Source organism: Lethenteron reissneri, chromosome 23 (genome assembly GCF_015708825.2).
Source record: "Lethenteron reissneri isolate LAM-NWPU_2019-01 chromosome 23, ASM1570882v1, whole genome shotgun sequence".
Taxonomy (NCBI): domain Eukaryota; kingdom Metazoa; phylum Chordata; class Hyperoartia; order Petromyzontiformes; family Petromyzontidae; genus Lethenteron; species Lethenteron reissneri.
In genome coordinates, this window is record NC_083801.1 from 1362363 (window position 1) to 1374895 (window position 12533).

Below are 12533 nucleotides of genomic sequence, written 5' to 3' on the forward strand. Positions count from 1 at the left end.
TGACTTGTTTCACCACTGTTTACATTTATAACAGTGATTTAATTACCACTCCCTTTTTGAGTAACAGTAGCCATTGTATTTAAATATTAGGATGCAGTTTAACACGTAGGCTTTTGCAACCAATATCATCCATAAGAGGTTTTTTGGGGGTCGCCTGATGAAGCTAGTTGTAATTACTGGCAAAACGTCTTACTCAGATTGTAAATGTTGTGGCTTGGCTCTCCAACACACCGGTGTGCTGTACTAGTGATTAATTGGCATGTTCTGTTTGTGACAACCCTTACGAGTTGGCTGTGTCGGGTGGTGGCAGGTTTAACGACACATTTATATATTTACGCAATCTAACCCAAAAAAAACCTCTTATGGATATTAGGATGCATTTTGCAAACTTCATTTCTGGAATGAATGTACTATTTATTCATGAAAAACAAGACAAGCTTAACTGATAACCACGGAATTCCGTTACAATTCAATAGAATCAAAAACAAGATAAGCTTCAAGTAATCTAAAAAACATCACCACTATCTAGGGATTTTAACGTGACCATTTTAAACTGCATTTCTGTGCCAGCGCTTTGATTTGTTCAAAGCCACAGAATTCCTTCTCAGTCGGGTGATTAGGGGTTTGTGTAAAAAAAACTCCACCGCTTGCCCTAACAATTCCGTGTAAAGACCGCCATTGCCCTTGACTGTATCCGCAGCATGCTGCAAGTCCGACTGCCCCATCTATCCCACGGAGCTGACCCTGGCGATTGAAACGTCTTCCAAGAGTACAGAAGCACTTTTCACCACGACCAAAAACCTCATAGCAAGCTTGCTGAGCAACGTCACCATAGCCGCTGCAACCTGCCCAAAAGGAGCCCGCGTTTCTGTCCTCCTGTACGACTCGGAGGTTCGAACCAAGATCCGCTTCGGCGAGTTCACCAACGTGAATGCTCTCGTGAAAGAGATCGAGCAGCTGCCGTTCAAAAAGTCAAACAGACGAGCGAACCTGGCCAATGCAATTCAAGTTGTGCATAGGAATACGTTCAAGAGGGTTCGCGGGGGTTCCATGATACAGAAGGTGGCGATGTTTTTCACCGTGGATTCCGAAATGAACAACTACGACACTAACATAGCCATATTCAACATGGCCGTCAATCAGATCAACCCTGCCGTATTTGCCTATGAGCCATTGCCAAAATTGGTACCCGCTCTGCAGGTAAGGCACTGTTTTACGTTCCTAACGGGTTGTTGCATTGTAGCCTGTCAAGAGAGTAGTGGAGCACATTGTGGCATTGATGGCAGCCTGTGCATGACAATGAAAAAAGGAATGAATTATTTGCAAGCATATAATTTTTAATAGGTGTTTGCTAATAGTATTTTCCCCACCTGTGTGTTAAAGGCTGTATGTAGTGATCTTTGTCTTAGTAAGCCTATGATGATTGTGCGTGTGTAGAACGTTCCACCAATAATATCACTCCATGTTCATCTTTAAAGTCAGAATCAAATTTCTATACACGATTTTTATATATGTACTAGCCGTACTACCCGACTTCACCCGAGACTTGGATTCTTGTCTTGGATTAACACATGGCCTACGTGGAGGGTGGGGGGGGATGAATGACGTAAGCAGGCACACTGCGTAACGGTTCCGCATGCGGCTGACATCACAGATGTGACGTCACCGCTCGCCGTGCAAAATATATGCATTATTGCGCCCCCCCTCCCAAAATACAAAAGTCTATTTTTATACTTTTAGCATTGTGTACAGTCTGGAAGCTACCCACATGCCAAATTTCAAGTTTGTTGCATGTCGGGAAGTATGCTAAACATTTCGATCAGACACACATTCACAATTTTCCCTTTTATATATATATCGATACTAGCTTTACTACCCGGCTTCGCCCTGGACTTGGATTCTTGTCTTCTTGGATTAATACACCGTCTACGCGGAGGGTTGGGGGGGTGACGTCAGCAGGCATACTGCGTGACGCTGCTGCATGCGGGTGACATCACAGATGTGACGTCACCGCTCACTTGCCGTGCAATATATATCCATTATTGCGCCCCCCCCCACAAATTTCAAGTTTGTTGCATGTTGGGAAGTATGCTAAACATTTGGGATAGATACATTCACAAATTTCCCTTTTATATATATAGATATACTTTAATTTCCAACCTCAATCGTAAATATATTTACAGTATACTCATGTATTGTGGATCTGCATTCCCTCACTTCAGTTGTTGCTTTAAGTCACATTCCACACCTTCTCTGTAGACCACATAAATATTACATTTAATCAATGTAATATTGACCCGGAGAAAAACCTGAAATGTACACTGCTCACCATTCAAATGTAGAAAATCACTCAACATGCATCTCTAATATTACTACTACCTTGATTTGAAGCTTTCGGGACTGCAGGAATCCATACTCTTTGGTTCTTTCGGTAAAGTCACGTAGGTAGAAAACTAATAGATCACGACGTTTTGATTGCAACACAAGCAATCGGCATCAGGTGGGACAACCACAGCAAGAAAAAACTGCTGAAGTAGGCGAGAGATCTGCCGTGGCACGAGATTATATAGGCCTCGGCAGTAGGGGGGAGAGAGGGGGCGGGGCAGAAAGTGGACCCCACGGCAGCACTTGGAGAGATCTGTGAGATCGGTTACAGGGGGGGGAGAGAGAAGGGGGGGCGGAAAGTGGACCCTGCACTGTGTTGCGATCGAAACGTCGGGATCTATTATTTTTCTACCTATGTGACTTTACCGAAAGAACCAAAGTGTATTACTACTACCATTCACCTTGCATGTCAATATTTACAAACTTTCCTGTGAAAGTAATCATTTGTGATCAGGCCTAGCAGCCGGCTTCTTTAGGAATGCTGCATTCGTAACATTGTTGTTGGCATCTTATAAATGTTTGTGAGCATTTTCAATCTGTTTGTTTTTTTATACCAGATTGGACTTCCAACTTCGACCGTCATTCAGGTTCCGAGGAATAAGATTCCATCACAAGCGGAAATTGATAAAATTCTTAAAAGCACTATTTGTCGTGGTAAGTAATTTATTTTAGATGCGGTCTTACCTTGAAGTGTGGCAGGGTGTCACAGTGGTAACGTGCATGCCTCAGTAGCAAGAAGCACCTGGGTTGGATTCCTGACTCGTTGTATGTGGAGTCTGTATGTTCTTCCCCTATTCTGCATAGGGTTAAAAATTTATAAATAAATATTATTTCACTAAGTAAGGCCCACTGAACTATATAGCTCTTTTTCAGAAGCGACCTGTCCACAGGTGATTGGTCAACAAAGGCGGCTTATTACATGGAAATTTATAACAGCCAAATCCTCTAAACGCATCTTTCTAAATGTGGAGGGAAAAACCGGAGGACCCGGAGAAAAATCCACACGGCCATGGGGAAAACATGCAAACTCCAAATATACAGGCGTCAGGGTTGGGATCAAACCCACGACCCCCTGTATACCAGGCGAGGTAGTTAACATCTCGCCGCCGTGGTTCCCTGATTTCCTCTGAGTTTCCTCCCGTAGCTGAAAAAACCCCCACAAAATGTAACTGAAATTGGCCAAATATCCCAATGCTGAAAACTTACAGTGAAATTACTCAATTGGGATCACACACAGCATCAGCATCGCTCCTTACTGCAAAAACTCGGCAGAACCCTCCTGAAAAAGAGTCTTGAGACTCAGTGAGGATCTCCCAGGAAAACAACCATCGTCGTAGTAGTGATAATAACGTAATTGAAAGCTGGTGTCTCAGTTTTTCACTTGGTTGTACTGCAATACAAAAATATTTATTTACAACCATTTCCCAAATGCGCTGCTGAATGAAGGCCTCCCCACACCATGTTAGTCATGGGGGTAATTGGCCATACGTCACCACACTGGTCACTGAGGGTTGGTGAAGGGGTTGGGGGGGATGCTCAGGATCGGTTCTGATATCACTCACCACTGATATTAGCTATGGCCTGGATTCGAACTCAGGTCAGCGCATTTTGAAAACTATTGGCCCACTGCCTCTTTATCCCCTTAGATAAAAACTGAAGGCATTCTAACCAGCATGATGAAGCTGGGCAGTGGTGGCTACACACACGGCCCGTCATCCAGCACTGTGGAGGCAGCGATTGTTTGTGGATCACCGCACAAATGTTGTGAATCCTTCCCGTGGGCGTCGAGAATAAGCTTGCCACAAATGAACCAAAATACCTTGCTGAACTCGTCATACAAAAGTCATCCTCGCAGCAGCTTTTGGCTAACCATCGAACAAAGATGGGGTCACCGCATCGCGTGCTTTCAGATGTGCTTGTGCGGCCGTCTGGAACGCTCTTCCGTCCAATATTAGAAAGCCATTGGAGCTATGCGCTTTTAAATCTAAATTGAAAACTAATTTCTTTATAACTGCTTTTTGTGTTTAGTTTGTTGCCCTTCCCCCATACGGTTGGCTATGTAAGATGCAAACGAAGTTCAACATATATAGCAGCCATTCTCGCGCTCACCAGGAGAATGCGGTATAGCAAATGTGGACTTCCCCAGTTCCCATATGGGATACATTACAGCCCCCTAACACACACGTGGGTCTTCTCTGGGTGCTCTGGTTTTCTCCCAGATGTAAACACTTAATGACTGGCCCATACCACCTGAATATTTAGAGGACCGCAGAGCTTGTGGGGGAGAGGTGGGAGAATCAATCCTTTCAACTGATATTATGTATTCTGGACTTGGTAAGGATTGTTAAAGTTATTAAAATACATTATTTCATTGCCTACAAAGATTTATACTGAAATATCATATGCACTTTTCCACATTTCAGACGTCTGCGATCCATCACCAAAACCAATAGAAATACAGAATGTAGATTTAGCTTTTGTGATTGACAGCTCAGAATCGATCCGTCCTCCTGATCATCAAAATATTAAGGAATTCCTAAAACTTATTATCGACCAGTTTGAAGTGGTCCGAGGCAATAATAGCACTCGCATCGCATTACTTCAGTATTCGCCTCCCACTCTCGAATTCGATTTCACCTCCAGCTTAAAGAAGGAAGATATGAAGAAAAAGGTGGATGAAATGGTTCATTTAGAGAGTAATACTCTCACTGGCACTGCTATTAAGTATGCACTGGACAAAATTTTCCCCATTGATTTGCCTAACCCTCGCAAAGTTAAGGTCATATTTGTGCTCACGGATGGAGAGACGAATTTAAAAGATCAGCATATCTTGCAGAGGGCTGTTCTTGAGGCCAAATGCAAAGGAATCGTGATAATGACTGTAGGTGTTGGCAGCTACAATCAGACAGAGTTAGATTTCATTTCCAGCAAGCCTTCTACTCTGCATTCCATTCGCGCTGCTAGCTTCATTGAACTGCCAAAAGTTGAGGACGTCATGAAGTTGTTTAAAGTCTGGTCAGGTAAGATACGTCAGCTTCATATTTGCAAGTTGCTTGCTTTATACATAATCGCATTTAATTATATTCTTACTGTGTACCATATGTTTACCTGACGACTCACACATGCCTTTGAGCTCTTTATAATGGAGTATTACACGTACTAAACAACACATAATTTGTTTTATATGTATACTCTGTACTCTCATATTTTTGGTGCCTGCCATCGGTGAGTATTTGATATTTACCATTGTACAGCCTGCATCGGAAATGTAAACGTGTCATGTGTTACATTAAGGGGAAACTGCGCATTTAGACTTTTTACAGCACTTGTGCACAATGATTCACTGTTACGCAGGAAATGTCATCAAATATCCAGATGAAGAAACACAAAAGAAGTGCGCGGAGCTTTACAAGTCTCAAGCTGACAAGTGAGCCCTGATAAGTTTGAATAACTATTGCGTGCATTTGGTATTAACGCCATTCTTATCATGCAAGGCCATCGCGAAGCAAAGCGCTGCCATGTTGCAGCAACGTGGTAGTTTCACAGAGAAGGGTGACAGTTTCCAAGTGTGTTCCCAATTGAGGATTTTTTTTGTTGGGTAAATTTCGAATTTGGCCATGACGCCAGCACACGACGGCCTCCTCGTTTCAAATGACGTCGGAGGATCTTTAACGTCCACTGTGAAGCAGATGGCGCATGGTGTATCCCGTTTAGCACACCCGCAGTATTAACCAGGATGGCCAACTGGATTCTCACCACGGACCTCTGCAACCAGTGGCAAATGCACTACCACTGGGCCAGGTCGCTGGGCCAGGTCGCTGGGCCAGGCCGCTGGCTAAAGCTAACCCTTGCACCTGACAAGCCAGAGAGAGAAATGTTGAAATGCTGACAATGCAGTTTGTTTAAATTACATAAGATATTCACAAAGAATGTAGGTTAGTTACGTGAGACTCCCAAATTGGAACTATCAGGCGATTAGCGATTGTTTTCATACAGCCAAAAACTAACGTGTAGAATAATGCTTACAAATGCTACTTCCGGCTGGTTGATGCTATCGTGACAGTGCATAACTCACAATTTGAAGGTCACGGTTTATATTTATAACCTCACCCAGCAGTTGACTTGACCTATAATTCAGTCAGGGCTAATCAAATGAGTTCCACTTAATGGGAAATGAACAGTGGTTGTCCTCAGTAGAGACCGGGTCCCTGCCATGAACTCAGAGCTCAGGGCCCACTATGGAGATAATCTCTGCCTACGCGAGTGTGGAGTCACTGGCGCCAACTGCATCACGGTTGTTTGGGGGCTTGTTCTTCTATTTCTACAACAACGAGGTCCCTGAGATTATCGGATCACCTTCTTCTAAGTACTCCGACGTTACGGCTCTGTTACTGGGGTGATGGGGCTTTTTCCAGTGCAGCTCCCAAGCTTTGGAACAACGCTTTGCCTTTGCTAATGAGACAATCAGAGATGTATTTAAGTCTGTCTTGAAAACTCACTTCTTTAAACTGACCTTTACGCCCGAGTGGTGCCCATTTACACTGCAGGTTCTGTTTATTTCCTGATTTCCATACATGGGGCACATTGGGATCTACATATGAAATGCACCTCGCAAATGTTTGTATTATTATCATGGTTAAATACTCAATGCCAATAACTGGAACATGGAAGTAATATTTTACACTCTAAACCTGGATTTTTTTTGTGTGTGTGCAGCAGCTATCCGGATATTACAGTGACCATATCAGGTACGGTGATATAGTTTTTAAACCTTTCCTTAAATTCTATAATTCTACCCACGATACTGTATTTTCATTTTGAGTTACGGTATATAAAAGTGCACCTAAATTTTATTTTGAGTATTTCAAACAATAAAATCCCATTTTCATAAGATGGCAGAGGATGCAGGTTGTGATGTAGCACGCCTTAAGAGTTAAACATCCTGTCATTATAGGAAAATAATTGTAATAATTTAGTACATTTGGTATTCACGCCATTTGTATGGCTTGGAGAGGACTTCCTCCAGCACTGGGTTGATTGTTGCTGATGTTAATGACGATAGATACGAGGTTTTAGATTACTTATATGCAATAACTTTACTTTGGTAAGAAATTTGTGGCATTTCTTTGTAACATATTGCTTAAATATTCCTGTAATGGCAGACGTTAATCTGTTGTAAAGTTTAAGAAAGAATATGCGGGTGATATTTCTCACGCGATTCACGGTAATTCACCCGGCGAGCGTCGTTGGCATGCACGTCTTTACCACCACAGAGGGCACTCCTGGGAGGGAAAACTCCGTTCAGCAGATCACGACAAAGAACATCACGGAGAAGAGCTTCGTAGTGTCGTGGATGGCGGCCACTGGCGCGTCAGAGTACGAGGTGGTGGTGATCGACGTGGACACACGGAAGCCCATCCTGAAGCAGCGCACCGTGGCCACCGAGATGCTGGTGTCAGACCTGGAGTGTGGCCACGAGTACACGGTCATTGTCAACTCCATCCGGCAAAGGCAGCACATCGAGAGATACATGGCGAGCCAGGCCACACGTATGGCGGACACATCACCACCACCATTCACTCGCTCGCTCGCACACACCCAAAGGGAATGTGACAGCGTGTCTGGTTTCTGACGGTGGATCTTTGGCATGTAACGATGCGTCGGTTTCACCCCGTCAAAATAGATTTTCACATCCATTTTGTATGTATAAATGTTGAACTTCTTTCGCACCATATACGTAGCCAACCATGCTAATCAGAGGTGCGGGAAAAAGACAACAGACTAAACACAAAAAGCAGTACGTACACGTACGTGACTTTAGCGAAAGAACCAAAGAGCATGGATTCCTGCAGTCACGAAAGCTTCAAATCAAGAGCAAAAAGCAGTTTTAATATATACAGCACTCCATTGCGCATGCAAATAGTGTGCGTGTGTAAAGAACCAAAGAGTATGGATTCCTGCAGTCACGAAAGCTTCAAATCAAGAGCAAAAAGCAGTTTTAATATATACAGCACTCCATTGCGCATGCAAATAGTGTGCGTGTGTATGTGTCTCAGCGGTTAGCGCGCTGCGCTACGAACTTGGTGCTCATGGCCACCAACACCAGTGACGATTATCTGAACCAGTCCTTGGCCTCCTCTAGTCTTCACAAAGGTCTGTTAAGGCTATACAGGGAATCTTTGTGCAAATGATATGTGAATATTACATAAATGTACAAACCAGAAAGAATAAACAACATGCAAAAGATGTTGAAAGAATGGGACTAAGAGAATAGATTTATTTCATTTGTATTATTATACTTTGTGTTACCCAAGAAAGCCTCACTGAGTCTTAGGACTATTTTCCAGGAGGGTGCTGCCAAGTGTTCACAGTAGGGGGGGGGGGGTGCTGCTGTGTAATCCCAATTTAGTAATTTCCAAGTGATTTTCAGAATTGGGATGTTTGGCCAAGGAACCTATACAGATCAGTGTGGAGAACACACTAACTCCACACAGCAAGGCGCTCGAGTCAGAAATCAAACCCAGGCCCTGTGTGCTGTGAGGCCGCTAGTGTTACCACCGCACCACCCTGCCGCCCAGTGCAGCAATTGATTGGGACAATTCAAGACTTTCGCGAGTGGGGGTGAACTGTTAGATGCCTCGTACAGAATGTCCAGCTAGTTGGATGGACTTTTGAGTCGAGGTGATGCTGCGTGGCTGGGTGGGTGGGCAAAATGTTTGAGACGTTGCTTTATCTTTGGAGGCGGCGGACCAGGATTCCTCCTGTGACCGAGTAGGATACCCAGGCACATATGAAGAACTTCGATCGCAGGCACCCTGGTCTTCACAGGCAATGCGTGCAAATTAAACACAGCCCTTGGGGGCCCACAGTGAATTATATCTCAAATGTTGTGGAACTGGAGCTAGTGGGGAAGGCTTTCCATGTCCATCCACAATTAACTGTAGAAGAGTTCAGGTGTGGCCACAAGAGCAGCCAAACCTTTATCCTGAGCCTCTAAGGATCAAGGTTTGGTTTAGGTTAGAGTCCAAGTGGCAGCCAAAACAACACTCTGTCTCCGTCTACCATTGTGACGGAGCGATAAAATCCGCTCGGGTGCAGGAACTCGATTGATCGTTACACTACGAGAGCATGACACGTGGTGACACCTTGCAGCGGTCTTCATCCAGCAGTACATGGAACATGGTTGCTGATGTGTGTCTGGCATATACATTTAGTATTCTATATTCATTTTATATTGGCCTTTCACTGCTATGCACTTGGAATGCCTTATTATTGTCTGTTGGGAGCTGTTGTCAGTGGCAACAAATTAGGAAATTGGAGACAACTTATTTTCCATGCTGTCTGTGTACATATGTAAAAAAAACATTACCACTTTCTGCCACTGTTATGGGAAACGACATGTGCGCTCTACTGTCTGGGACAAGGCCTAACCTCTTGTTAATACAACAGATAGCTAGACTCACATGAGTCAGTGTACTCCGAGAGCAGCATGTTTACTGGCACAGGGTCTCGTTATCCTTGAGAAGAGCGGGTGGCAGGAACGATGCAATGGCTATCTACCAGACTTAAGGTTTTTGTTGCCTTAGGTTGGCGGTTGCCATATTTCTGAAAGTTATATCTTATAAAACGTTGGCAGCGCGGTTGACGAAAAATGGAAAACATGCTGTTGACATTTAACTAAACCACATTGAGTGCATTCTGAGAGAATTTGGCATATTCGCTAGTTCGCCGTGGATTCTGACAAAAAATGTAGATGGATTTCACAATAGATAATTCGTGAGGAAGAATAATGTAGTACACATGAGAAAAAACGTGGATTCTGAATTTTGAAGAGTCGTAAGGGCCTAAATTACCTTATGGCAAACGGTATTTTTTCCATTGCATATCTAGGAAACCTTGTTATCTTCTCACTCCACATTAAAGAAATTCAACAAAGCGATGCATTTCAGATGGTTCGTCAAGATGTAAATCTGACCCATGCTCAAGCAATAGCAGACTGTTTATAAGCATAGAATAGAGTGGTGTTGTGCTTCGCAATATCCTGGTGGCTCAGGGGGTTAATACCCCCACACCTCCAATTAGCACGGTTAGCTATGTACGGTGCAAAAGAAGTCCAACATACACACGTACATGGGATGCCGTATTCAGCGTGCGGACACCCATGTTCAGCACAACCAGTCGAGAGTCCATTCGGTCACCAATGTACAAAATAATCCGAAACAGTGCCAGCGCTAGCGGAGTGCCGATGTGGGCCCTGCACCACCAAATCTCCTTTTGCGCCAACCATGCTCACTCTCCCGAGCGGTGATCACTGCTATACTGGAGCCTGACCTTATCACAAAGGGTTGGTTTTCCTCTTGGCTCAGGCTATAGCTCAGTGAACAAGTACAACACGATTGGCCTATGGCAAATCACTCTTAAGGGAGTGCGGAGGAGCGCCTTGTCCTTTGCTGAGTTTAGAGGAGCCAGTGGCAGTAACACATTAAGTAGTGCGGTTCACTGTTGTGATGTGCTTGCCGACTGCAGACATTTTAGGATGTTTCTTGGCCCTTATAGTTTGACTCCCATACAATACTATTGCTAATGAAAATACATTTATAAGCATAACACATATTTGTATTCTTGGAATAGGCAATCCTGTATGCCTCGTAGTTGCTATGTAAAGTAAAAATGGGCAATGAAACGTCAATCTATAACATTGCTATGACATGGGTTTCATAAAAAAATACCTGAAACTCTTTCTTGTGGCGCCGTACCTTAGCGGCAGGTTCTTTGGCTGCTATCGTGTCCATACTTGACCGTTCTCTGCCCTCCTCTTCATTCCCGCAAACGCCCCATCCTTCAGCTCCTCTAGCATCCCGATCCTTGGCCTCCCCTCTCGCACTGCTCCCTCCCATTCCTCCCTCTGTAACATCTTTCACCAATGTCCAATCCAGCTCTTCTCTCGCCTTCTGATGGCATCCATTGTCATTGTTGTTTCGTTGATGCTTTTCAAGATTGCGTCATTGCTCTTATTCTTTGCTCAGCTTACTTTCTGCTTAACACATTATTGATTCGTACATTAGGATTATCATTACACTGAAAGATCAGCACACGGTGAGGTTTCTAAACAATGTTGCAAATCTACAACGATAAGCCCCTGCTGCTGCGCTTACACGGGGCCGTCGTCGTCTGCGTTTGCAGATTGGCCAGCATGCTTGTGCGGATGTTATGTCCTTCGCAGGGATGTCTCCGCCCGAGGCGGTGGTCTTGCATGCCGTCGGGGAAAAGAGTGTCACTGTCCGCTGGTCCCCACCGCGGAATGCTCGTCCCTCCTCGTACAACGTGTACATTCAGAAGCTCCCCGATGGCGAGACGTGGAGCGTGAGCTTGGATGCCGAGCGTGAGGTGCACACGTTTGATGGCCTGGAGCGCGGCACTGTGTATTTCGTGGCAGTGACGGCGCTGAGCGGCCATTCAGAGAGCCAGCCGGTCGGCGTGCATGCACAGACAGGTATGCGAGCGGGGACTCCCCATAATGACTTGTCGACACTGCGGGGGTATCGACTGTGCAGAATTCATTAAAAGGATTCAAGAATTTTAAATAGCACTTTGATAATTGCATACAAGCCTGTTTAATCAATTGTACACGTAGGTTTTCGATTTAAAGCTTTCGTGACTGCAGGGATTCATATTCTTGGTTCTTTCGGTAAAGTCACGTAGAAGGGAAATAATAAAATAATAAAAATAAATCAAAAAAATTATCACGACGTTTCGATTGCAACACAAGCAATCATCATCAGGTGTGAAAACCACAGCAAGAAAATGTTTGAAAAATGTTTCAAAACCGCCACTTTTTTCAAAAATGTTCTTGCTGTGGGTTTCACACCCGATGATGATTGCTTTTGTTGCAAGCGAAACGTGAGAATTTTATTGTTTTATTTTTATTATTTTATTTTTCCCTTCTACGTGACTTTGCCGAAAAAAACAAGAATATGTACACGTAGGCTCGTATGATTTTCTGGCATAAATCTACCACGTCGCCTAAGCTATGAACAAATAAATATATATCAGCCTCTTCAAGCTGCCAATTCCAGTCTCACAAAGTCTCGACAGATGTTACAATCCACAAATTATCCAAACGCCTGTTTGCACTGCACAATGCTGGC

At 44.1% G+C, this 12533-nt stretch overlaps 1 protein-coding gene across 3 annotated transcripts in view; it reads left to right on the forward strand.

Moving 5' to 3' along the window:
• LOC133345821 (collagen alpha-3(VI) chain-like) overlaps positions 1–12533 on the forward strand; it is a 98249-nt gene that overhangs the window by 76554 nt on the left and 9162 nt on the right. For 2 of the 3 annotated variants that reach the window (XM_061556832.1, XM_061556834.1), the window contains exons 31-37: positions 701–1200; positions 2943–3039; positions 4809–5405; positions 5740–5812; positions 7102–7133; positions 7659–7934; positions 11609–11878. In XM_061556832.1, coding sequence (XP_061412816.1) covers positions 701–1200; positions 2943–3039; positions 4809–5405; positions 5740–5812; positions 7102–7133; positions 7659–7934; positions 11609–11878 — 1845 coding nt within the window. The remainder of the gene's footprint in view (positions 1–700; positions 1201–2942; positions 3040–4808; positions 5406–5739; positions 5813–7101; positions 7134–7658; positions 7935–11608; positions 11879–12533) is intronic. The other variant, XM_061556833.1, reaches the window with a different exon arrangement.